General features: G+C 38.7%; 1 protein-coding gene across 1 annotated transcript in view; it reads left to right on the top strand.

Annotated features, from left to right (window-relative positions):
- The window catches only part of LOC107726475 (hemicentin-1-like), a 94,459-nt gene that overhangs the window by 59,178 nt on the left and 10,268 nt on the right, over positions 1 to 25,013 (top strand). Inside the window, exons 37-90 of the mRNA XM_016536070.1 lie at positions 1,148 to 1,249; positions 1,367 to 1,543; positions 1,652 to 1,803; positions 1,922 to 2,045; positions 2,515 to 2,690; positions 3,044 to 3,140; positions 3,243 to 3,365; positions 3,529 to 3,684; positions 4,342 to 4,608; positions 4,916 to 5,083; positions 6,058 to 6,171; positions 6,482 to 6,568; positions 7,118 to 7,309; positions 7,385 to 7,558; positions 7,770 to 7,883; positions 7,990 to 8,135; positions 8,256 to 8,406; positions 8,896 to 9,078; positions 9,215 to 9,328; positions 9,959 to 10,146; positions 10,301 to 10,397; positions 10,657 to 10,818; positions 10,945 to 11,058; positions 11,265 to 11,467; positions 11,739 to 11,820; positions 12,039 to 12,170; positions 12,252 to 12,401; positions 12,496 to 12,655; positions 12,793 to 12,917; positions 13,035 to 13,218; positions 13,981 to 14,078; positions 14,263 to 14,541; positions 14,624 to 14,820; positions 14,988 to 15,069; positions 15,423 to 15,559; positions 16,405 to 16,546; positions 16,650 to 16,794; positions 16,882 to 17,009; positions 17,308 to 17,464; positions 17,635 to 17,756; positions 17,841 to 18,005; positions 18,102 to 18,209; positions 18,509 to 18,646; positions 19,335 to 19,469; positions 19,557 to 19,826; positions 20,135 to 20,325; positions 20,420 to 20,633; positions 20,749 to 20,883; positions 20,975 to 21,165; positions 21,725 to 21,806; positions 21,978 to 22,247; positions 22,345 to 22,515; positions 23,263 to 23,433; positions 23,515 to 23,685. Coding sequence (XP_016391556.1) covers positions 1,148 to 1,249; positions 1,367 to 1,543; positions 1,652 to 1,803; positions 1,922 to 2,045; positions 2,515 to 2,690; positions 3,044 to 3,140; positions 3,243 to 3,365; positions 3,529 to 3,684; positions 4,342 to 4,608; positions 4,916 to 5,083; positions 6,058 to 6,171; positions 6,482 to 6,568; positions 7,118 to 7,309; positions 7,385 to 7,558; positions 7,770 to 7,883; positions 7,990 to 8,135; positions 8,256 to 8,406; positions 8,896 to 9,078; positions 9,215 to 9,328; positions 9,959 to 10,146; positions 10,301 to 10,397; positions 10,657 to 10,818; positions 10,945 to 11,058; positions 11,265 to 11,467; positions 11,739 to 11,820; positions 12,039 to 12,170; positions 12,252 to 12,401; positions 12,496 to 12,655; positions 12,793 to 12,917; positions 13,035 to 13,218; positions 13,981 to 14,078; positions 14,263 to 14,541; positions 14,624 to 14,820; positions 14,988 to 15,069; positions 15,423 to 15,559; positions 16,405 to 16,546; positions 16,650 to 16,794; positions 16,882 to 17,009; positions 17,308 to 17,464; positions 17,635 to 17,756; positions 17,841 to 18,005; positions 18,102 to 18,209; positions 18,509 to 18,646; positions 19,335 to 19,469; positions 19,557 to 19,826; positions 20,135 to 20,325; positions 20,420 to 20,633; positions 20,749 to 20,883; positions 20,975 to 21,165; positions 21,725 to 21,806; positions 21,978 to 22,247; positions 22,345 to 22,515; positions 23,263 to 23,433; positions 23,515 to 23,685 — 8,313 coding nt within the window. The remainder of the gene's footprint in view (positions 1 to 1,147; positions 1,250 to 1,366; positions 1,544 to 1,651; positions 1,804 to 1,921; positions 2,046 to 2,514; positions 2,691 to 3,043; positions 3,141 to 3,242; positions 3,366 to 3,528; positions 3,685 to 4,341; positions 4,609 to 4,915; positions 5,084 to 6,057; positions 6,172 to 6,481; positions 6,569 to 7,117; positions 7,310 to 7,384; positions 7,559 to 7,769; positions 7,884 to 7,989; positions 8,136 to 8,255; positions 8,407 to 8,895; positions 9,079 to 9,214; positions 9,329 to 9,958; positions 10,147 to 10,300; positions 10,398 to 10,656; positions 10,819 to 10,944; positions 11,059 to 11,264; positions 11,468 to 11,738; positions 11,821 to 12,038; positions 12,171 to 12,251; positions 12,402 to 12,495; positions 12,656 to 12,792; positions 12,918 to 13,034; positions 13,219 to 13,980; positions 14,079 to 14,262; positions 14,542 to 14,623; positions 14,821 to 14,987; positions 15,070 to 15,422; positions 15,560 to 16,404; positions 16,547 to 16,649; positions 16,795 to 16,881; positions 17,010 to 17,307; positions 17,465 to 17,634; positions 17,757 to 17,840; positions 18,006 to 18,101; positions 18,210 to 18,508; positions 18,647 to 19,334; positions 19,470 to 19,556; positions 19,827 to 20,134; positions 20,326 to 20,419; positions 20,634 to 20,748; positions 20,884 to 20,974; positions 21,166 to 21,724; positions 21,807 to 21,977; positions 22,248 to 22,344; positions 22,516 to 23,262; positions 23,434 to 23,514; positions 23,686 to 25,013) is intronic.

Below are 25,013 nucleotides of genomic sequence, written 5' to 3'. Positions count from 1 at the left end.
TGTGAAAAAAAAAAAAAAAAAATTGTAATTATTATAGTATAATTTAGGGATGCACAATATTATCGTAACGTAATCGGAATCGGCAGATAAATGTAAATATCGGCATCAGCCCGATATGAAAAATTATGCCGATATGCCTTGCCGATAGGACAAATAACTCACATGTGCTCAGGGTGTGTTATCACGTCAGCAGTGTGGTCATTCTTGAATCAAAACTTTTTCCTGAATGATGATTAGATTCCCTGTTTTGGATTGCCGCATTTAATCTGAGAATGCAAGTACAGAATGACTCGTCCTTTGTGTATAGTGTCAGCAGTCACTAGCATGTACAGTAGCAGCAGCGGCAGCCTCCCCCGGCTCCTAATGCCCATTCGGTAAGGAGTTTCAATTACTTAGGGGGCGCTGTTGGCCTAATTGTAATAAAATGAAAGTAAAATACACAAATAACATTAAGATTGTGTTTCTGATTATATAAAACTATGGAATGATATTCCGGACTATATTTAAAAGGAATTGCAAATTGTGTTTTCAATTTGTGGACGCATACATTGAGACATAATCCAAATGCAATTGCAAATCGCGCATTTGTTTTTCCATTTCCTTTTCCGTGTATGTGTATAGTTCCGTGTATAGTTGATTTATAGTTATTTTCAAAGCTTTCAGTGTGCTTTCAGTATAAAAGAACTTCATTGTCGTTTATTTAATTCTAACAAGTAAGTTTTTGTTAAAAACATACAAAAATAACAAGTAAGTTTTTGTTAAAAACGTACCCAAAATAAAAATAATTTGTTTATAATCTCTGCAGAGACTTGGTGTTGTTTCCAAACAAAAGGAAATATATCGGTATCAGCATCGGCTATTGGCCAGAATGAGCTGAAAAATACAGGATATCGGCAAAAATCCAATATCGTGCATTCCTAGTATAATTGCAAGTTTACGTTATGTTGCTATATGGTAATTTATGCTGATTTAACAAAAAAAGACTATTACAGTGATGAGTTTTTTTTTATTATTAATTTATTTATATTTATGTATTTTATTTATTTTTATTTATTAATCTATGCTTTTCATTTATATATTGTCAAAATTGACCTAAATATCCTTAACATGCATTTCATTAAATAACTATGTACATGTATTTTTATAGAACCTCCCAGCATCCAGTATGCAGGAGAGACGCTCAATGAGACTATCCTTGCTGGCTTCCAAATTCAGCTGAAGTGTAAAGCAACAGGAAGTCCTCTGCCAGGTGAGTCATACCACATTTCCTCTTTTTTTTAGGGCAATATTAAATTCGAACTGGCTAGTAATAGTTTACAAAAGTACAGGTGTTGTAGTTTCTTCTCTCATGCCTTTTCTTCTGCAGCTGTGACGTGGTATAAAGACGGTCGTCCATTGACAAGCGCTGCAGGAGTTAACATTCTGAGCAGAGGTCAGGTGCTAGAGATTGACCGTGCACAGGTGTCAGATGCTGGCCTCTACAAATGTGTGGCCATCAATGTGGCTGGCAGTGCTGAGCTCACATACAGTCTGCAGGTGTATGGTGAGTGTGTTTTTCTTCACTAAACAACCTTTCAGTCAAAAGTGGCTATGTGAAAAATACTTCTTTTTTGGTTTTGATTATCTAACGCTCTTTGTCTTTCTCCATTAGTTCCTCCTTCTGTTTCTAGTAAAGGAGGAATGATAACAGTAGTGGTGAATGACCAAGTCAGGTTAGAGTGTGAAGCCTCAGGAGTTCCCGTGCCCAGTCTTACTTGGCTCAAAGAAGGCAGCCCTGTCTCCAGCTTTTCAGATGGCATCCAGGTCTGTATGTGTGGGACTTTGGATGCTGTCGTGTATATATAGCCATATATATTCACACTTAACTTTACTTAAAAGTTTTGAACAGGCTATATCAGTTTTCAATTTCCTCTTTTACTAGGTATTGTCAGGTGGCAGGGTGTTATCGTTCGTTAGTGCACAGGTCAGTGACACAGGTCGTTACACTTGTGTTGCTGTGAATGCAGGTGGAGAACAGCACCGAGAATATGACTTACGTGTGTACGGTGAGCTCAGAAGACACACTCACTCTAAACCTGATTAAATCTTGATTCTTTTGAAATTCTTCTGAAATTTTTATCCAAGAATCCTGAAAAAAATGTATCATGGTTTCCACAAAAATATTAATTAGCACAACTATTTTCAACATTGATAATAGAAAGAAATGTTTCTTGAGCACCAAATCAGCATATTAGAATGATTTTTGAAGGATCATGTGACACTGAAGACTCGAGTAATGACTGCTGAAACTTCAGCTTTGCCATCACAGGAATAAATTACGATTTAAAGTGTATTAAAATAGAAAACAGTTATTTTAAATTGTAATGATATTTCACAGCATTACTGTTTTTGCTATATTTTAAAAATGCAGCCTTGGAGAGCATAAGAGACTTCTTTCAAAAACATTTTTAAAAATCTTACAGACCCCAAACTTTTAAACGCAAGTCTTTATCTGTGTGTTTGTGTGTCCTTCAGTGCCACCCAACATCATGGGTGAGGAGGTGAACCAAACAGTTCTGATGGGTCAATTAGTTCAGCTGCATTGTCAGAGTGATGCCATCCCTCCACCTGCATTGAGCTGGCAGAAAGACGGTCGATCGCTCTATAGAAAACCAGGTCTGAGCCTGTCAGAGGACAGCAGCTTACTGAAGGTACAGTTCATCCATGAGCCTGTAAACTGCCTGTAAGTTTTGACCTGGGCCAATAAGCAACTACCTGTCAACCACCCAGACAGCCCTAGCAGGCCTCTAGCAACACCTTAGCAACCACCCAGAATAACATAGGAACTACATAACTACACCTTGTAAATTAACTGCAACACCCCTGCAACACAGTTTGGGTGTAAAAATCTTGTTTAAATGGTTTGAATTTGGCCTATTTGTAGGTTAAAATGAGTTTCTTCATCCTGTGCTACAATAGCAAGCGAAAGGCATCTTGGATTATTGTCCTTCTAATTTAAGAAGAACCCTAAGATATTGATTTGATAATTGTTTTGTGTTTGCAGATTAACAGTGCTCAGGTCCAGGACACAGGCAGGTACACGTGTGAGGCAACCAATGTGGCAGGAAAAACTGAGAAGCACTATAACCTAAATGTGTGGGGTGAGTGATTGAAAATATAATTGGAAAATATACTCTGAACTTTAGATAAATTATAATGTAAACTGCTTTTCTTTCTCCCTCTGTTATTTGTTTTCCCCCCAGTTCCTCCCAGTATCCGTGGATCTGATGAGGTGTCTCCTCTGACTGTGATTGAGGGCGGCCTCATCACGCTTGTGTGTGAGTCCAGTGGGATCCCTCCTCCCAGTCTCACCTGGAAGAAAGATGGTGAGACTTAACATCATCACCATCCTCCTCGTCACTATCCTCATAATATTTATTGTCATTTTCAACCTCATACTCTTATAATTAATCAAATAATTAGTGATCCTTAAGGTATTTTAACAAACACCTAACCCTAAGTTTTTTAATTATTTTATGTGCGTCTCAGGCTTAGAGCTAAAGGGAGACTCTCGTGTGCGTGTTCTCTCTGGTGGGCGTCAGCTGCAGATTTCCAGGGCTGAGAAGGCAGATGCTTTCTCTTACACCTGTCTGGCCTCCAGTACAGCTGGCAGTGCAATGAAAGAATACAGTCTGCAAGTTTACGGTAAAACTTCTCTCAAATGGTTCATTACAGGCACTAACACTCAAACTAGGACTGGGCAATAAATAGATATTGTAGATATTTCAGTTTCTGCTGTCTCTCCATATAAAAGATACTCCGCATAATCTTCACAAGCACTTTACATTTTCATTTGATAAAAGATATCACTAAACATACTGAAACTCAAAGGTCTCCACAACAGACCACCAAAATATGGTCTGTTGGTTTCAATAAAGTTGAAACCTAAACTTTAAGATATTGAACTAATTATGACATAAATATATTACAGTTACCTTGTAAAATGTACTTCCCAAATGTAATAATAATACCCAGGGGCGTAGCCATCATTTCAGAAGTGAGGGGGACAGAAATGCTATATATATAAAAAATAAATAAATAAATATATATAAAACATTACAATATAACCAGATCATGCACAGACTATCCTGTCTCTTTGAATTTAAATCTATATCTATTCCCACCGGCTCTTGAAAACCTCTATGCAAACACACTTGCCCGAAAAAGTGCGGGGGACGAATTTACGTGATATTAAAAGTGGGGGGGACACGTCCCCCGCGTCCCCCGCGTAATCTACGCCCCTGATAATACCAATTATACAGTTTCTTAAACAGTGCATCTCCCTTCCTTTACTCTAAACAGTTCGTCCCTCCATCAGCTCCTCAGCTCAGGATCAGGAGACAGTGACGCGAGGTGGAGATATCACTCTGCAGTGTGAGGCAGACGGCATCCCCAGACCTGCCATTTCATGGATGAAAGACGGTAGACCCCTGAGCAGGGCTCAAATACTTAACGAGGGCAGACTTTTACGCATCCAGGATGCTCAAGTGGCCGACACCGGACGATACACCTGTATCGCTGTCAATGTGGCAGGACAGGCTGACAGGAAATATGATCTCAATGTTCATGGTGAGAAAAAAGTCAAAGTTTGTTTCTTTATGTGTAGTTTTTCTGAGCCACCAGTATCATCAAATGGAATTGCATAGCAGGTTATCCATAAAAATTCTCAGCATTTTCCACCGGTCCTCCAAACTTTTTAGTGATTCATGATTATTATTTTTTTTATTTTAATTATTTTATTAATTATTAATTTATTTTGTATTGTTACATTAATTCTTTTGTAACTATTGTTCATAATACTACTTATTCGGTATGTATAGGGAATTTTTTTATGTCATTCACATATATTCACATTTGATGTGTATCATCTCTTCAGTTCCTCCCACCATCATCGGACAGACGCAGGTGCCTGAGAACGTGAGTGTCGTTGTGAAGAACCCAGTTGTTCTCACTTGTGAAGCTTCTGGAATGCCACTACCATCCATCACCTGGCTCAAAGACGGGCAGCCGATTAGCGCGTCTAGCTCTGTTCGGGTCATCTCAGGTGTCAACTTCTTCTTCAGTGAATGCATTTGTCTTGATCCAAAATGTCTACACCACAGAGTCTAGGTATAGAGCCCAGTACCAGTTAAAGGATTAGGTTAACCAGGTGTAGTAACTCAAATGGGTGCAACAAGATTGCTTCAGTAAGCAGCCAAATGCCACAGATCAGTGGCTAACTGAAAAGAAAAACATCTAGACAGATGTTCCTGTATTTGAACATGCAAAGACTCTCCATTAACAGCTTTCATTGTAAATAGAGACTGATCCTCAAGTATGAGGTACATCCATACAGTACATCCATCACTGTAACTGCTGAAATTGAACCACACTGTAAATGAATCGGTGATGAGCTATTCTCAGACTGTCCATATGCATGCCACAGACAAGACATGACACTGGACAGAAAACAGGAACAGAATATGAAGGATAGGCACATTATTTGTCACATATCCACTGAGGATTAGAAGTGTTGCTAGCCTTATTGCCAATATAGCAAAGCTCATCCACAGATATTGTATAACATTTCTGTCTGACCACAAACTCCTTTCCTCATTATAAGAGAAAGGGACACCAGGAAAGGAAAGAGAGGTATGTATTTGTTCAGGTGATCAGCTTAGCTGTCTCCAAGGGAGTGATAATTATTCGTTTAAAGAGTGAAAATGGGACGTTTGACTTGTGTTGACAGGTTAAGCCCTGTTTGAACAGCTGTTCAACTTGAGGTCTCTCATTTCATACCAAACAATAGGGACATTTATGAAGCCTTTTTTCTGAGACAAAGTGAAACTCTGAGCTTGCTCATTTATTCATTTTGCAGATGCATCTCTCCTCTGAGTAAATCTCACACTCTTGATTTATTGCTGATTAAGTAATTCCCTAAGAGAAGTATATGCGTCCTTTTACAGTAACTCAATGTGCAGAAATCATTCCTCTCATTCAGCCACCTGTGAGTCTGATATATGTCTGTAATCGTCTCAGGTGGACGAGGCCTGCGTTTGATGCATGCAGCAATTGAGGATGCTGGGAGATACACCTGTATCGTGTCCAATTCTGCAGGAGAGGAGAGAAAGAACTTCGACCTAAACGTCCTGGGTAACACAGTTCTATACATGGGACAGTTTTGAAAATTGAGTTGTTTTGTGTTCATAAATGAACACAGCTTTTATGAATTTAAGCCTAAATACAATTGCCAGTAACTACACCACGGCTTGAAATCATTCAGGAACAAAATACCACTGTGTTGATCAAAGAGGCAATGGTTCTGCTGTGACTGTTTAAAACTCTTTTCAGTTTGCAGAATAGAGCAAAAACATATTAATATTTATAATAGTGTGTCACTTTATAATATATTAAATCTCACTAGACTTTGAAACTTTTTTCATCTTTATTCTGTCAACCTCAGTGCCGCCCAGCATTGTAAAAGAAGGCACAGTGGAGGATGTGAAAGTGAAGGAGAGACAGAACATCATTTTGGCCTGTGAGGTCACTGGTAAGTGGCACAAACCACAAGACTACCTTGCTTATCTAGATTTGTGTTGATCTCTTTCCTCTTGTTAACCATTTTTTTGGGTGGTCTAGGTAATCCAGTGCCAGAAATCACATGGTTGAAGGATGGGCAACCACTGGCTAGTTAAGCCTAAATACAATTGCCAGTAACTACACCACGGCTTGAAATCATTCAGGAACAAAATACCACTGTGTTGATCAAAGAGGCAATGGTTCTGCTGTGACTGTTTAAAACTCTTTTCAGTTTGCAGAATAGAGCAAAAACATATTAATATTTATAATAGTGTGTCACTTTATAATATATTAAATCTCACTAGACTTTGAAACTTTTTTCATCTTTATTCTGTCAACCTCAGTGCCGCCCAGCATTGTAAAAGAAGGCACAGTGGAGGATGTGAAAGTGAAGGAGAGACAGAACATCATTTTGGCCTGTGAGGTCACTGGTAAGTGGCACAAACCACAAGACTACCTTGCTTATCTAGATTTGTGTTGATCTCTTTCCTCTTGTTAACCATTTTTTTGGGTGGTCTAGGTAATCCAGTGCCAGAAATCACATGGTTGAAGGATGGGCAACCACTGGCTAGTGACTCAAGGCTGCAGGTGATGTCAAATGGGCGTTTCCTGCAGATTAGTGGATCACAGGTGGCCGACACTGGCAGGTATAGCTGCCTGGCCTCTAACAGCGCTGGAGACAGGAGCAGACACTTCAACCTCAATGTGTTAGGTATGTTTGGGCAGGAGGAAAGAAAATGTCTTTTTCTAGTCTTGTGTGTGAATTTAGTTATGTTTCTGTCCCCAGTTTCTCCCACCATTGCTGGTTCTGGTCCAGAAGGTTCGGCTGAGGAGGTTACTGTGACACTAAATAGTCCTACCTCTCTTGTTTGTGAAGCCCAGTCGTACCCCCCTGCCATCATCACCTGGCTCAAAGACGGCACACCCTTTGAATCCAGCCGCAACGTTAGGGTACTTCCAGGTCAGATCTTAACCCTTAACTTGGTCTTTGGTATAAAATAATGGGTTTGAAGCAAGATTAAATTGTGATTAAATGACCATATTTTTATTTGGGTGTTTACTATTGTATGCTGTTTCATCCCATTGCTGCTTCATATTTCTTCTTTATAATTAATATAAATAATTATTTTCAAATAAATACATTTACAGCTTACTAATGTATATTGTGACAGGTGGTCGCACTTTACAGATCTTGACTGCTAAGGAAGAGGATGCTGGGAGATACACATGTGTTGCGACTAATGAAGCTGGAGAGACACTCAAGAACTATGAGGTCAAAGTTTTTGGTGCGTGGAAGAACCGATCTACATTGCCACCTTTTGGTGTAGAGGAATATAACACTTCTGTGTGTCAGTTATCTGTAACCTTTTTATGTATGTTCCTTTCTTGCAGTCCCTCCAGTTATCAATAAAAATGACATCCCAGGAGAGAGTCTGTCTCCTAAAGAGGTGAAAATAAAAGTTAACAACACCCTTACACTGGAGTGTGAGGCTCAGGCTATTCCAACACCTACACTGGTGTGGTACAAGGACGGCCAGGTGAAAAACACATATAGTATATAAAAAAAACTATGCTGTTTTTAACTCTTATTGGAATATTGGTTTTCAGTCTACTCTGTTTCTCTCTCTCTCTCTCTCTCTCTCTCTCTCTCCCTGCAGATCCTGAAAGCAGACGGTCACCTCACTATCACAGCGAATGGTCGTATTGTTCAGATTAAACACACTCAGGTGTCCGATACAGGTCGTTACACCTGTGTAGCCACCAACATCGCTGGAGAGGATGAGAAGGACTTTGATGTAAATATACAAGGTGAACAGGGTTTTACAAGTTTAGAATGCAGAATTAAATAGTCTGCATACACTACCAAGTATATTTATATGTACACTGTAACATTCAAAAGTTTGTGGTCAGTACAATTTTTTAAATACTTTTCTTTAGCATTGGCACATTAGATTAATCCTTATTAGATTAATAATTTATAATGTTATAAAAAATGTCCTGAAAAAAAAAATTATCACAGTTTCCACAAAAATATTATGTAGCACAACTGTGTTGAACGTTGATAATAATAAGAAATGTTTTTTAGCACCAAATTAGCATATTAGAATGATTTCTGAAGAATCGTGTGACTTTTGTGAAACACCAACTTTAATGAGCATGTCTCCCTCTAGTGGTTGCTTTATATATTATCGTCTGGATCTCATTTTCAGCTTGTTGTAAAACTTTTATCTGTGGATTTTGTACCGTAATCTTCAGGCTTTATCCCTGTCTATAATAGTAATCCTGTCTGTGTCTTAGTTCCCCCTAGTTTCAGAGGCTTTGGAGACTCTGACCCTGGTAATAATGGAGACGTGAAGGATGTGATTCTTAATAATCCCATCTCCCTATACTGTGAGACCAATGCCGTCCCACCTCCCGTACTCACCTGGTACAAAGACGGACACCTGCTGACCTCTAATGATAAAGTACTCATCTTACCTGGTGAGTGGCTAAAAAGTGACATTTTCATTATATAACATGGTAAAATAATTTGTTAAATATATTGATGCTTTGATACTATGTTGTGTATGAGTGTATAAGAATTTAATATGTTTTTGTGTCTTTATTTCTTACACAGGTGGAAGAGTCCTCCAGATCCCTCGAGCCCAAGCAGAGGATTCTGGAAGATACACTTGTGTGGCTGTAAATGAGGCTGGAGAAGACTCAATCCAATATGATGTTAGAGTGTTGTGTGAGTCCAACCTGAGTATTAACCTTTCTTTCTTAAATGCTAAACATTACAACAGCAACAACTGAAACTATTGTGTATGTTTACTAGGGATTGAACGACTTCTGATTTTTTAAAGTCAACTTTTATAAATATATGCTTGAACTTTTCAGTTTCTAAGCTATTTTATTGAGAAATCACAACAGTGTTGACAATACATTTCCGCGCTGAATGATTCTGTGTGCGCGATGTGTGCGTGATGTACGAGCTACGGTCTGTAGCCTATGTGTGTGCGTTACAGTGCAGCAGTGCATTAGATTAGAACGGTGATTAACTTACCTGTACAATAAGCTGTTTAAAACCTGCATTCTCCTGTTCAATTTCGAGCATCCAGAAATATAATCACACATGTCTTGTGGAGTGCTTTCAGAGTATGCATTTTTTTGTCATTTTAACTGTTTGGAAATGGAGTGTAAATGTGGAAGTCTTTCAAAGATTTATTATCCTGCTGCGGCCTCTATAGGACCAGCGACTAGTCGACGTCAAGCTTAAAGCGTCATGGCAGAGCATTGAAGTCGACTAGTCGATTAGTCGGTGCAACCCCTAATGTGTACATATGTGTGTCTTTTTTTTTGTGCTCTTGGATTTTGATAGTACCGCCCTCGATTCGCGGAGCTGATGGTGACCTGCCTGATGAGATCACAGTGCTGGTTAACAAGATCACATTACTGGAGTGTCAGGTGGATGGGAGTCCCACTCCTAAAATCAGCTGGATCAAAGACAGTAAACCCCTTACCCCAGACAACACACACAGACTTCTGTCCAGTGGCAGGACACTGCAGGTGAGAGACAAATCAACTGTGATGCAACAGTTTTTTAAAATAATTAATTTATTAAATTATTATATGTATTTTTACACACACACACACACACACACAAACATACACGTGTATACATACATATATATTTTTTTTGCATTTTGTGTGTGTGTTGCAGATTTTGATTGCACAGGTGACAGATACAGGACGTTATGTGTGTGTGGCTCAGAACTTAGCAGGAACAGCAGAGAAGTCCTTCAACCTCCATGTGCATGGTGAGTCTGTCTTTGAATAAGACCTATGTCATGGCTCTGTTCAGCGATGCAGGTCAAATTGACCCCCTTTTCCTAGCAGTTTACAGCTAAGGTTTTGCTGCTTTTTAATTCACATTTAGATTTATTCATTTCACAGATTTCATAGATTATTCATTTTGTCCAAAACAACTTACATTTCATTTAAGGTGTACATTTTCATCTATGAAGACCTTTTCAACTAATAATTGGTGACATCATGTTTGTTTGTGTTTGTTGTCAGTTTCTCCCTCCATTGTGGGCATCAGAGAGGAGAATGTGACAGTGGTGGTGAATAACTTCATATCTATAAACTGTGAGGCCACTGGATTCCCGCCTCCCACCCTCAGCTGGTTCAAAGACAGGAAACCTGTACAGGCCAGCTCCAATGCACTCATAATGCCTGGTACACGTACACACAAATATGCTTCCTGACACATAATAGAGGGACTACGTAGTGTAGCCTGAATACATATTACACATAAATTGCCTTTCCTCTAATCCACCTCTTACTGTTATTCTCTGTCTCTAGGTGGTCGTACTCTTCAGATCCTGAAAGCAAAGTTGTCTGACGGTGGGAAATACAGCTGTGTGGCCATCAACCAAGCTGGAGAAGCCCAAAAACTCATTTATCTTACAGTATATGGTTAGTGTGTGTGTGTGTGTGTATGTGTGCAGTGTTTGTGTTAATATTTGCTAGGTATAAACCTGGAGTAAAGTATATCTCTGCAAAAATGTTCAAAAATATTTAGTGGAGTGAGGCATTTCATCTTAATATGACAAACTAAATATTTAATATTTTAACATTTCTCAGATATCACTGATTTAAATTACTGGTGTCTGATTTCCCAGTTCCCCCTAGTATCAGACACAGCAGTGGGGATCTTCCAGTGGTGTTAAACATTCAGGAGGGCAAATCAGTTACTCTGGAGTGTGAATCTAATGCAGTGCCTCCTCCCATCATTACCTGGTACAAGAATGGACGTCCCATCACTGAGACTGCCAACCTGCGCATACTGGCTGATGGTCAAATGCTGAAACTGAGAGAAACAGAGGTGTGTATGAAAAAAATAGCAGGTGTTGAATGAGGTGAAGTGGATGTTTGATTTTGGCTTGGTGATAAAATGGGTGAAAAAAAATCCCACAGAGACTTAGAGCCAGTTAGCAACCACTTAGAAACCACCTAAAGCACCAACTGTAACTGCCTTAGCTTTAGCTTGGTGGTGAGTTTTGTACTGTATGTGCAAGCACCATTTACATTTACTTAAAAAATAAAGATAAAAATATTTGTTTCAAGAAATATAAATGCCTCTTTCTCTCTGTCAGGTGTCAGATACAGGCCAGTATGTCTGTAAGGCCACAAATGTAGCAGGTCAAGTGGACAAGAATTTCCATCTCAGCATCCATGGTGAGAAACAAAACATTTATATTATAAACATATAAATATTTCATATATTAATAAATATATTTTGTAATAATATAAAAGTATTTACTGTTATTTTTGTTATTTTAATGCATTCTTGCCTAATAAAAGAAAAAAAATCTTACTGACCCCAAACTTCTGTCATTATGGTTTTGTTTAGCCTACTACTGTTCATGTTAAGTCTCTCTGTAATCTTTGTGCAGTTCCCCCACGACTGGACGGTCCAGCAGTGGAACGTGTGGTGGAAACCATCAGTAATCCCGTCACTTTCGCCTGTGATGCTACAGGGATCCCTCCACCCTCGCTCACCTGGTTGAAGAATGGCAGAGTTATTGGTGAGATAGACAATCTACAGATTTCTTAACCTTTACATTTCTTTTCAAATCAACTTATGCTTGTTTTTATTGTCTTTCTAGAGAATTCAGAGTCTCTGGAAATGCATATCCTGTCCGGGGGCAGTAAGCTGCAGATTGCCCGCTCACAGTTATCTGACAGTGGCACTTACACCTGTTGGGCATCCAATGTGGAGGGCAAGGCCCGCAAAAGCTACCATCTTACAATACAAGGTACAAGAAAGCATTATTAAATATTAAATATTGATTTTTTTTGTTTTGTTTTTTTTGCTAGACCAAATTACCATCTGTATTGTGTGTTATTCAGTCCCACCGAACATCAAAGGATCTGAGTTACCTAGTGAGATGAGTGTTCTGCTGAATGACAGCATCCAGCTGGTTTGCCGTGCTGAAGGAAATCCAACCCCTGAGATCCAGTGGCTGAAGGATGGAAAGACACTTAGCAGAACTGCCCAAAAGAACATCGAGTGAGAGCACATTTTTGTGTCATTATGCTGTTAAATTATCCAGTGTGTTCTCAACCTTCATACTCCTTTTTTAAGTATTTTGCTGTAATGAGACAATACAAGTCATAAGCCCATCCTAAGTCCATATTTTTTTACAGAATCAGCCCTGATGGCAGTACATTGACTGTAACAGCCGTCCACACATCCGACAGTGGAAAATACACATGTGTGGCCACCAATCAGGCCGGAGAGGAAGACCGAATATTTAACCTAAATGTCTATGGTGAGTTGTGTCTTTACAAGACTCGTCACTATTAAGAGCAAGAGGTGGAACAATATTTTTCACTACACGACAATAGTCTTTTCCCAGACATTTGATAGCTGTATGTCTTGTTCCCAGTTCCTCCTCTGATCCAGGGAAACGGGCCTGGTGCCAAGGAACTGACCGCGGTGCTGGACAGCTCAATTAATATTGAGTGTGTAGCTAGTGGTTCTCCGCCTCCACAGCTCAACTGGCTGAAGAACGGTCTGCCACTTCCAGTGTCGTCTCAGATACGACTGCTGTCTGCCGGCCAAGTCCTCCGGTAAGAGATCTAACAGATTTTAAACATGATAATCCCAGGGTGGGAAATTCAATTTTTTTCTCCTCAGCCACACCTTGCTTAAATTTCTTACATTTGAGATGAAGGCTTACATTTTACAAGCCATTTTTATTTAAAACATGTAAAGTAACTCACTACAAATGTGAAATTGAACCAGTGTTTTTTTTTTTTATTATTTATATAGTATATTATTTATTAATAATTTTAATTAACCTTTACTTTTATATTTTCAGTTCTCATTTTAATTTTAGTTTTAATTTTAGTAATTTTTGTTGTGCTTTTTAGTATTTTTTTTTTATATTTCTATTTAGCTTTCTATTTATTTATTTATTTATTGTATTTGTTTTAGTCATTTTAGTACTTTAACTGAAACATAGTTATTTCAGTTAGTTGCCAAGGCAACATTTCTGTTTTATAAATTAGTTTTTCATCTTATGTCTGTATTTTATTTCAGTTAACTGACATTATTTGCAATAGCTTTTGTTACAGTAACAACACTGAACTGCACACTTTCACAGAGTACAAAAACTTCAACTGAGTGCAAAAAGATTAAATTCTGTAATTTTTTTTTTTATTCTTATTGAGTACATAGTCCAGCTGTAGTCCACTACAATGGTTGGTGGATGAGGTACTTATCAAAGAAGTACCCGCATTTCTCTGGTGGCTGGTGTTAATATCCCACCCTGAATAGAGCTGATTCATAATACTAAATGCTTGTCATCTGATTGTAATTTTCGGTGTTAGAATTGCTCGTGCACAGGTTTCAGATGGAGGTAGCTATACTTGTGTGGCCTCCAACAAAGCTGGAGTGGACATCAGACACTACAATTTACAGGTGTATGGTGAGTTAACCTGTCTGTATTTCCAAAGATCAAATTTAGGTGCATTTACAGTGATAACCTTCATTTTAATAACAAATTTTACTTCATTTTATAACAAAATCTAAAAAATTTTACTGTTATGAAGTACAGAATCCATTCATTGAGAATTAATTAAGAATTTAATTTCTTGTGCCATTTTTCTCAGTTCCTCCCAGTTTGGATGGGGCAGGCAGTACAGAAGAAGTAACAGTTGTGAGGGGAAACACAGCTTCATTCATCTGCATTGCCGATGGGACTCCCAGTCCAACCATTACTTGGCTGAGGAATGGTGCAGCAATGCCTAAAGATGCTCACCTGTCGCTCCTCAACCAAAACAGCACCCTGCAGATTTCACATGCAAGAGTCAACCACACAGGACGCTACACCTGTACTGCACATAATCAGGCTGGAGACACAAGCCGCCACTTCAGCCTCAAAGTATTGGGTGAGAGAATGTGCAACAAAACAAAATGACTAGTTTAACTCCTTCTGTTACAGACTCATTGACATCTATCTCTGTCTCTCAGACCCTCCGCAGATCAACGGCTCTGGTGTGCCTGCTGAGGTCTCTGTGGTTGTGAATCATATCCTGGAGCTGGTCTGTAAGGCTGATGGCATACCTTTACCCACACTGACCTGGCTGAAGGATGGGCGGCCACTGCCTCAGACAGATAGTATACGGCTCCTCAGAGATGGAGAGGTGCTCAGAGTTGCTTCTGCTCAGGTAAGAACTAAAAATGTGGTGTCAAAATGGGCAGTAGCATTCATGTTCCTGTCTTGTCTTAGTTGTTGCACAATGTGGCACAAGTGTTACAAATTCCTAAATCACATTGTGCTTCTTGAACATGTTATTTCCCATGTTTATACTTTCTTCTGCTGACTTGCATGTAGATGGAGAACACTGGAAGATACACGTGTTTGGCCACCAGCCCTGCTGGAGATGATGATAAAGAGTTTCTTGTCAGAGTACATGGTTGGTCTTAAAAACAGTTAAAATGTTTTCCGTTGTTTCTAACTAAAATGGCACCTCACATAATTTGTTAAAGGGGTCATATGATGCTGCTAAAAAGAACATTATTTTGTGTATTTGGTGTAATGAAATGTGTTTATGCGGGTTAAGGTTAAAAAAACACATTATTTTCCACAAAGTAATGTAGGCGTGGCTGACTCTTAACTTTTATAAAGAATATCTCTTTGGATTTGAGACTTTAGTCTTTGCAACTTTACAGATCTTCTTTATGCACCAAGAGCTTGTAACACTCCAAAGAGAAAGGAAAAATTGAAATCGCATCATATGACCTCTTTAACAACAATCTTTTCCAACAGTTCCACCCAACATTGCCGGTGACAGAGGTGTGCAAGATGTGTCTGTACTGCAAAACAGACAGGTGACCCTTGAATGTAAATCAGATGCAGTTCCACCTCCAACCCTCACCTGGCTTAAAGATGGAGCACCTCTGAAGGTATCCAATTAAAACAACATTCAATATTAAAACCTGGTAAGAATTACAAAACTTACCAAAACCCTGATGTGACAGATGAGGTTTCACATGCATATAGCAGAAATTAAAACACCTGTATGATAAATTGCCTGTGTTCCTCATTTGTAGGTAAATTTAGATAAACTCATCTGCTAAATGTAAAATGTGAATGTAGACATAATTTTTAGAGGTTTTCCTGTTTATAGCAGTATTGAAAGTGGTTAAGTGTCTTTTAATACTTTTTTGTATATATTTTTTGAAGGTGAACAAGTTTTAATATTAGGGAAATTCTACTCTTTTACTTTACTATTTTAAAGTATTATACATACATCTACCTTTCAAAAGTTTGGGGTTGATAAGATTTTTGGGTTTGATGAAAGAAGAACATTTAATATTGTGAAATATTACAATTGAAACTGTTTTTTTCTGTGATGGCAAAGCTGAATATTTCAGCAGCCATTACTCCAGTCTTCAGTGTCACAATGTCCTTCAGAAATCATTCTAATATTGATTTGCTGCTCAAGAAACATTTCTTATTACAATCAATGTTGAAAACAGTTGTGCTGCTTAATATTTTTTGTAGAAAGTGTGCATCATTTTCAGGATTTTTTAATGAATAGAAAGTTCACAGCATTTATTTGAAATGGAAATCTTTTGTAACATTATAAATGTCTGTATACGTACTGTCTCTTTTGATTAATTTAATACATCCTTGCTGAATAAAAGTATTAATTTTAAAATTAATTAAAAAAAAATCTTACTGACACCAAGCTTTTATTAAAAATCAGGTTTATTGAGCTAAATAGCTTTTTCAATGCTTTTTGTAGATGTCTTCACGGGTGCGTGTTTTGTCCAGTGGTCGTTACCTGCAGATCAACAATGCAGAGCTGGGAGATGGTGCCCAGTACACTTGCGTGGCCAGCAATGTTGCTGGAGAAACCAGACGCCACTTCAACCTTAGTGTCAATGGTGACCAGCAATTTCTACATATAATGAGGCACCTGTGCGAGGAAAATACTGTGGGATTATGTGTATGAACGTGTATATGTTAATATAAACATTTTCTTTGCAGTCCCTCCCACAATAAAGGACAGTCCTCAGACTGTGTCAGTACATATCAATTGCCCAGTGGTTCTGGAATGTGTCGTGAATGGAGTACCCGCTCCACGCATTACCTGGAGGAAGCATGGATCCATCCTGGCAGGAAACAACTCCAGGTCAGCACTCAGCAGCACAGATCATTTAGAGCATTTCACAGCTCTCAGTTTTGTTCATAGCAAATAACAAACGCCCTATATTTTTAGGTACAGGTTTGGTGAGGATGGTTCACTTCACATCCTCTCAGCACAGGTGACCGATACGGGCCGCTACCTTTGCATGGCCACCAACCAGGCGGGCACAGAGCGTAAGAGAGTAGATCTGCAGGTTTATGGTGAGTCTTGAAATATATGTAGTGAACTTACTGAATCTTAAATGTGTCTAGTGCTTTTCATGTAAATTTACGCATTAATGCTCTTGGCATATGCTTTTATCCAAAGCGACTTGCATTACATTCTAGGTATATAAGTTCATGCATTCCCTGAGTACTGAAGCCATGAGCTTGACATTTCTAGTGTCATGGTCTATTGTTTGAGCTACTGTTTGCATCACTGTTTTAAATGTCTTGTTTATTAAATATCTTTGGAACTGTCCTGACATACAGTAAACACAAATGTTCTCTCTTACTCCAGTGCCACCCTCCATCACAGAGGGTCCCACTAACATCACTGTGACAGTGAATGTCCAGACCACACTATCCTGTGAGGCCACCGGCATCCCCAAACCCTCCGTTCGCTGGGCCAAAAACACTCAAGCCCTTAACACTGACCAGAACCAGAATATGTACAGGTTCAGCCAGGTTTCCTCCCTCTCCTCTTATCACCTCTCACTGTATCGCCAACTAAATGAGCATTACTCTTAGTTTGGGTCACAGTAGGACCCTGATGCTTAAAATTGCACAGTAAGACACTTGAGATTAACAATTGCATCCAATTAATCAGTTGGCAATCTGTCCTCAGGCTGTTGTCGTCGGGCTCTCTGGTTGTCATCGCACCCACAGTAGAGGACACAGCACTGTACGAGTGTGTTGTATCTAATGAGGCAGGCCAGGAGAGCCGAGCCATTCAGCTGACTGTACATGGTGAATCCCTGCTTCCACATATGACATCCATGACATCAGTATGTGAATTTCAGGAGAATACCTAACGTTTATTTCCCTCTACAGTTCCTCCTTCTATTGCTGATGAGGCCACAGAGCTGGTGGTGAGCAGTCTGGCCCCGGTGGTCATCGGCTGCACAGCCTCCGGAGTGCCTTATCCTGTCTTATACTGGAGCAAAGATGGATTGAGACTAGCTAAAGATGGAGAGGGCTATACGATACTGCCGTCAGGTGAGCTTTTTGTACTAACAGTGTGGAGAAAAAAATAACAATTGAAGTTTGAAGTTAATCTGAATGTTACGTTTCTGTTTCCTTGGTTTCTCTTAGGTCCTCTTGAGATCACAGCTGCAGATCTGAGTCACTCAGGCCGTTACTCTTGTGTAGCTAAGAATGCTGCCGGCACCGCCCACCGACACTTTCAGCTCACAGTGCATGGTATGAGATGTACATAAATAATAAAACGTGCTTTTTAACAGTGCCATTTAAAAGGATAGTTCACCTTCAGTTGCTGGTCCCCATTAACTTCCATAGTGTGGAAAAAAACACTATGCAAGTCAATGGGGACCAGCAACTGAAGGTTTATTTTTTCTTACATTATTTGTGGCTAATAAAATTGCATATAACAGATTCCCATGTCCGGCTCCACATTTATTTCTCTCTCATTTTTTGTCAGTTGGACATTTTTTTGATTTAATAATTGTCTGTTTTAATATAAAATAATTTATATTTTATAGAACCTCCAGTAATACAGTCACACCCCTCAACACTGGATGTGATTTTGAACAATCATGTGACCCTGCCCTGCAGAGCAACGGGCTCCCCTCGCCCAACTGTCACCTGGCAGAAAGAGGGCATCAACATCTTTACCAGAGGTGAGAACAAATGCTGCCACTGTGGGGATAATTGGCAAGCTCTCCATCTCTTTACAGTAGCATTTAATTGACTAAATTGACTTAATAATTTATTATTTAAATAAATATTTAATTAATGTAAATAGTTATTATGTATAATCTACTTGATTATATATTGTTATATTGTATTACATACATTACATTCAAAAGTTTGGGATAAGATTTGTTTGTAATGTTTTTAAAAGTCTTTTATGCTTACCAAGGCTGCATTTTTTTTATTAAAATAAATTTCTATTCTATTTCTATTCTATTTTAATATATTTTAAAATGTAATTTATTCCTGTGATAAAAAAGCTGAATTTTCCTCAGCCATTACTCCAGTATTTAGTGTCACATGATCCTTTTCAAAAAACAACAACAAAAAATAACTTATTATTATTGATGTTGAAAACAGTTGTGCTGCTTAATATTTGTGTGTGCGACTTTGTTTATGATTATTTGATGAATAGAAAGTTCAAAATAACAGCATTTATTTGAAAAAAAACAACTTTACTATCACTTTTGAATTTAATGCATCCTTGCTGAGTAAAAGAATTAGTTTATATTAAAAAAACTTACTTACCACCAAACTTTTGAATTGTAATTTAATTATTATTCAAAATGTAATGTTTAATTATTAATTTAATTATTTAATGCCTTTCATCATCAGGAGGCGATTTTACAGTGCTCCCCAATGGCGGACTGCAGATCTCTAAAGCCAGAGTGGAGGATTCTGGAACCTACATGTGTGTGGCTCAGAATCCAGCAGGCACTGCACTGGGGAAAACCAAACTCAGAGTGCAAGGTGAGAGTCACACTTTGGCTGTGATGGAAGTTAAGATGTCTGTGGGAATTGGTCTATCAAATATTATAAATTTCACTTTTCTTGCAGTGCCCCCTGTCATAACATCTGACATCAAAGCATACATTGTGGCACTAGATGCATCTGTAACTCTGCAGTGTCACTCAGAGGGTTTCCCCACTCCCTCTATCACATGGTACAAGAACGGGCAGCCGCTGAGCGAATCGTTGCGGCAGCGAGTCCTGAGCACAGGGGCGCTGCAGATCGCCTTTGCCCAACCTGGAGACACAGGCAGATACACCTGCACCGCTGCTAATGTGGCTGGAACCACCAGTCTGGAGATGAGCCTCATTATACAGAGTGAGTCAAGAGGATAGATGGATTGAATTGAATAAATGGTTTCACTGTACAGTGATTTATTGGAAAACTGAGATAATTTGAACTGATTGATAATATTGATTAATGCATTGGCTATCTGGAATAGTTAATAATAATAATAATAAGCAATATAATAATTTCCAGAATATTAGTAAAATATATTTTTATGAATTGTTTACAAGTATTAGATTTATGTGTTTTAATAATAATAATAATAATAAGCAATATAATATAGGTAGAATGTCCATCCATTTATTTATTTGTTTATTTTCTCTCCCTCTCTACCTTAGTACCTCCTTCCATCCGTGGAGGAGAGTCAGAGGTGTCCGTGGTGGAGAACACCCAAGCTTTGCTCACCTGTGTGGCAGACGGAGTCCCACAGCCCATTATCACCTGGGAGAAAGATGACATTGCACTTACCGAATCCACCGGAGAATACACAATCCTGCCCACAGGAGAGCTGCTCATAGACTCTGCACAGGTCAGAGTCCCTATCTTCAAACTTGTATTCTTGCTTGTATGCAAAATGTGTACATACTGTGACAGTTTTCTGAGGCGTCTCTCTGTGTATGTAGCCTGAAGATTCTGGGAGTTACACGTGTGTCGGAACCAACTCAGTTGGGCAGGACAGTCACACCATTGGTCTGTCCGTCCACACACATCCAGCCTTCACTGAGCTTCTAGGGGATGTGGCTCTCAACAAGGGAGAGCGCCTCCTGTTGACCTGCGGTGTCGCCGGCATTCCTCCACCAAAGATTACATGGGCATTCAACAACAATATCATCCCTGGTATAGCCTACAGATATCCCCAATGTGCATCCCCTGTAGTTCAGCACTATTAGTTAGCTGCATGTGTCAATAGACTGTTATAAGAAAATCAGGAAAGTATTGTTTCTACCCACAGCCCAGTATGATCATGCTAATAGCCACAGCGAGTTGGTGATTGAGCGTGTGAGTAAAGATGACTCGGGCACTTATTCCTGTGTGGCTGAGAACAGCGTGGGATCCATCAAATCTCTGGGATTTGTCTATGTAAAAGGTAAACATCTGCATTTTTGTTAAATGATGGCTTGTAAAATCGAAAGCAAATCCATTGTGAAAAACCTAAATCTTTTGTCCACTTTTTCCAGAACCACCAATAATAGACGGAGATGTTCATTCAAATCGCATTGAGCCCCTGGGAGGGAATGCCATACTTAACTGTGAGGTACGAGGAGACCCTCTGCCCACCATCCAGTGGAGCAGAAAGGGCGTCAATGTGCAGATAAGCAACCGAATCCGTCAACTTGACAATGGATCTCTAGCCATCTACGGCACAGTGGTAAACAAACACAGCACACTGCAGTCACAGATACAGCTGCACAACTGAAAAACAAACTGCTCTGCATGAATTACCCCAAAATTAAAATGATTATTTACTCATCACGTTTTTCCAAAACAAACTATTCCTTTAACTCTCTAGAATGCAAATCATATTTCAAACCAAAGGTAAAAGTCCCTCCCTAAGTCGATTACCTGCATAATTTTTTTCTGCTTTGTATAATAATTATAATTAAATAATTATTTAATAAATTAAATAATAAATTACATTATTTTATGCGTTTATTTATTTCTTGCGTATTTTTACCAAAAAATACTCAACCGCTCGCAACCACAAAAAAAAAAAGTATTATTTTATGTTAATAGACTTTTGAAGATACCAAGATTTTTATAGTAATACAAGAGAGTTATTATGGTTACAAAAATATTTGCCATCAATCCAGGATGCAAAATTTGGATACTAAATTCCTTTATTTTTATATTATTGTTATTATTTTTTTTGTATTTCCCCCATTTTAACATTCATTAATAATTAATGGGTCATTTTGTAATTTTTGTAGAGCGAAGATGCTGGAAATTACATGTGCGTGGCCACAAATGATGCAGGAGTGGTGGAGAGAACAGTCACACTGACCTTACAGCGTAAGTCTACAGTTCAAACCAAAAATGAAACCTTAAAATTATCCTTTAAAGTTAGTCATCTGCAGTCGAAGTCACATAGAATACTTACACAGGAAATAAAAACCTTAATAATAATACTGATAAAATAGCACTAGCTTGTGTTACTGTAATAACATCAGTGCTGTTCCACAGGTTCTCCAAGCATCACTGTAGAGCCAGTGGAGACGGTGGTTGACACTGGTTCCACAGTGGTCCTTAACTGCCAGGCAGAGGGAGAGCCTGTGCCTGTCATCGAGTGGTCCCGTCAGGGACGGCCACTGTTGAGTAACGAGCGCATCACCACCCTGAATAACGGTTCTCTGCGGCTCAGTAGTGCTCAGAAAGAGGACACAGCTGAGTATGAGTGCGTGGCCCGAAATTTGTTAGGCTCCGTGCTAGTGCGCGTGACCCTCACAGTGCGAGGTAAGCTGAACTGCACGTTTACATTTTTTAGCGAATGTTTAGACAATTAGAATGCAATCAGATGTATTATAATAGGGGGTTGAATTGTGTTTTGCAGTTCACGGAGGCTTCTCTGAATGGATGGAGTGGGGAGCCTGCAGTGTTTCCTGTGGTACGGGAGTGCAGAAGAGGCTAAGACAGTGCAATAACCCATTTCCTGCGAATGGAGGACGCCACTGCATAGGTTTAGCAACAGAAACACGCAGTTGTCAAGGCAAACCTTGCCCAGGTAAATTAGTTTGTCATACCTTTTGCTGCTTTAGCAGGGCTCTACATTGTGGGCATTTCACTTGCATTTGTGGGTAAAAATTATGAGTGAAAAATGTATTTGTATAGCAATTTTCATAATACACATTGTTTAAAAGCAGCTTTAATATATTTAAAATATATTTTAAACAATAGTTTATGTGCATTTAATAGATGATACAGTATATTGTTAACATGTTTTAATAACTGTCATTAAAACATTCGTTAAAACAGATTCATGCATTACTGTTCCAATGTTTGGGGTCAGTAAGATTTTTTTTTCAAGAAAAATAGATTTATTTGGCAAGGACACATTAAATTGAATAAAAGGTGACAGCAAAGACATTTATAATGTTACAGGAGGTTTCTATTTCAAATAATGTTCTTTTGAACTTTCTGTTCTTCTGTAAAAAAAAATCCTGTAAAAAAATGTTTGTAGTAATATTTTAGTCTTACTGTTTTTACTGTATTTTTTATCAAATAAACATAGCTCTGGTATAAGCATACAAGACTTCTTTCAAAATAACTTTATCAACCCAAACTTTTAAACTGTAGTGCTATATATATTTCTTGAATAATTAACTTACTTGTTAAGAAAGGTTAAGACTTATGAAGTTATTGTAAAGTGGTAGAAATATATATAAAAAATACATTTTTGTTCTCCTAAACCAAAAAAAAAAAATAGTGTAGAGACATGTTTATACTGTTCTTCATCTCTTTCTCCCCATAGTGGATGGCAATTGGTCTGAGTGGTCTTCCTGGGAGGAGTGCTCTCGTACCTGTGGTCAGGGTAATAGGACTAGGGTGCGGACTTGTAGTAATCCTCCTGCCCAGCATGGGGGCAGAGCCTGTGAGGGCAAAGCAGTGGAAGCCATCATGTGTAGTATAAGGCCATGCCCAGGTGAGTGGAGGAACATATCTTTTCCTGCTTATGCATGGACATACCTGTCTTTATCACTCTGACTGGCTTCTTATCTGTCAGTGGCTGGGAACTGGGGTGCCTGGTTGCCTTGGAGCCCTTGTAGCGAAACGTGTGGCAAAGGGATGCAGACTAGGCTCAGACTCTGCAACAACCCTCCACCCTCATTTGAAGGACCGTCGTGTGAAGGACCTGACACACAGACACAAGTGTGCAGTGAGAGGAACTGCCCCGGTAAATATCCTGGTCAAAGTAAATAATAGATACAGGTAAACGTATAAATGGTGACAGAATTTAAATTTTTGGCTGAACTGTTTCTTTAATATTCTTCTCAAATTGGTCTTTCTTCTGAAAGATCATAGTAATAGATTAACTTTATGAGGTCGGGCACATCCATTACTTCATGATTCATGTGACGGTATCAAATTTTCATGTTAAGATAATTGCTTACGCTTTTATCACGGTATACGGTATTATCATGATATTGAAATAAGTTGCAAAAATGTTGTCAAAATACAGTATAGCAGGTTATATAATTTTTTTCTGATAACAAAATTAACATTTAAATGCAATAAATGTTTCAAATGGATTAAAGTGCAAAAGAATTATAAAGAACAATAGGTAACACTTTTCAATAAGGTCTCATTAGTTAACCTTATGCACTTATATTAACATAGAGAAATAGCTACATTTGTTACAGAAGTTATTCTTTGTTTAAAAATACAACTGTTAGTTCATGTTAGCTTGGGTCCATGAAATACAGTTACAAATTTAGATTTTAATAACATGTTATTAAATGTTGAAATTAAAGGTCCAGTAGGAGATCTTGGAAAATGCTAACTTTAGCCTGATAGCACTGAAAGCGAACGTCCCACCCTCCCTGCAATCGCCGTCCAAAGCCACGCCCCCTGAACGCATATACGCACAAAGACCAGACGACCAGAGACAACGGCCGTTTCTCAAACGGAAGGCTGCATCCTCCGGAGGTCGCATTTGTAGGCTGTATACGTCATAAAGAAGATCTTATTTTAGAATATTAACAGTTATAAATTTGACCATTATTTTTAGTTAAGCGTAAATTGTTGTAAAATGCTTATGACTCGCGAATGTAATGCTCGGTTAACTAAAATAAACCAGGCTTGATGACATTTGCATCCTGCAAACGCGACCTCCGGAGGATGCAGCCTTCCGTTTGAGAAACGGCCAACATTACTACCCTGCTCTGCACATTTCATATGTATCTCTTATCATGTGCGACGTTTGTTCTATTCCAACTGTAAGTGCCCTGCGAAGTGGACATCACCGGATATTCCGCCATGATTCCAGTTCGAAACGAGCGTATATGTTCCATACAAAGGGCATTAAAGTGTGCAAGACGTAAATTTAAATAGTATTTATTTACAGAGGTATATTATTTCACAATTCACACTTCTCTAGTAAGTTTCGTCTGTGTGTGAAGACGCTGCGCAGTGCAAATCCGTGAATGAATGTTCCGAAGTGAAGTAAACTTCAACAGATTTCCCCTGCTCAGTGAGTAGGGAGCAAAGAACACTGTGTAGGGA

This window comes from Sinocyclocheilus rhinocerous, unplaced genomic scaffold (genome assembly GCF_001515625.1).
Source record: "Sinocyclocheilus rhinocerous isolate Xijiao unplaced genomic scaffold, SAMN03320098_v1.1 scaffold605, whole genome shotgun sequence".
Classification (NCBI taxonomy): Eukaryota; Metazoa; Chordata; class Actinopteri; order Cypriniformes; family Cyprinidae; genus Sinocyclocheilus; species Sinocyclocheilus rhinocerous.
The sequence above is the reverse complement of the archived record's forward strand: the minus strand, read 5'-3'. Positions and strand labels throughout refer to the sequence as shown.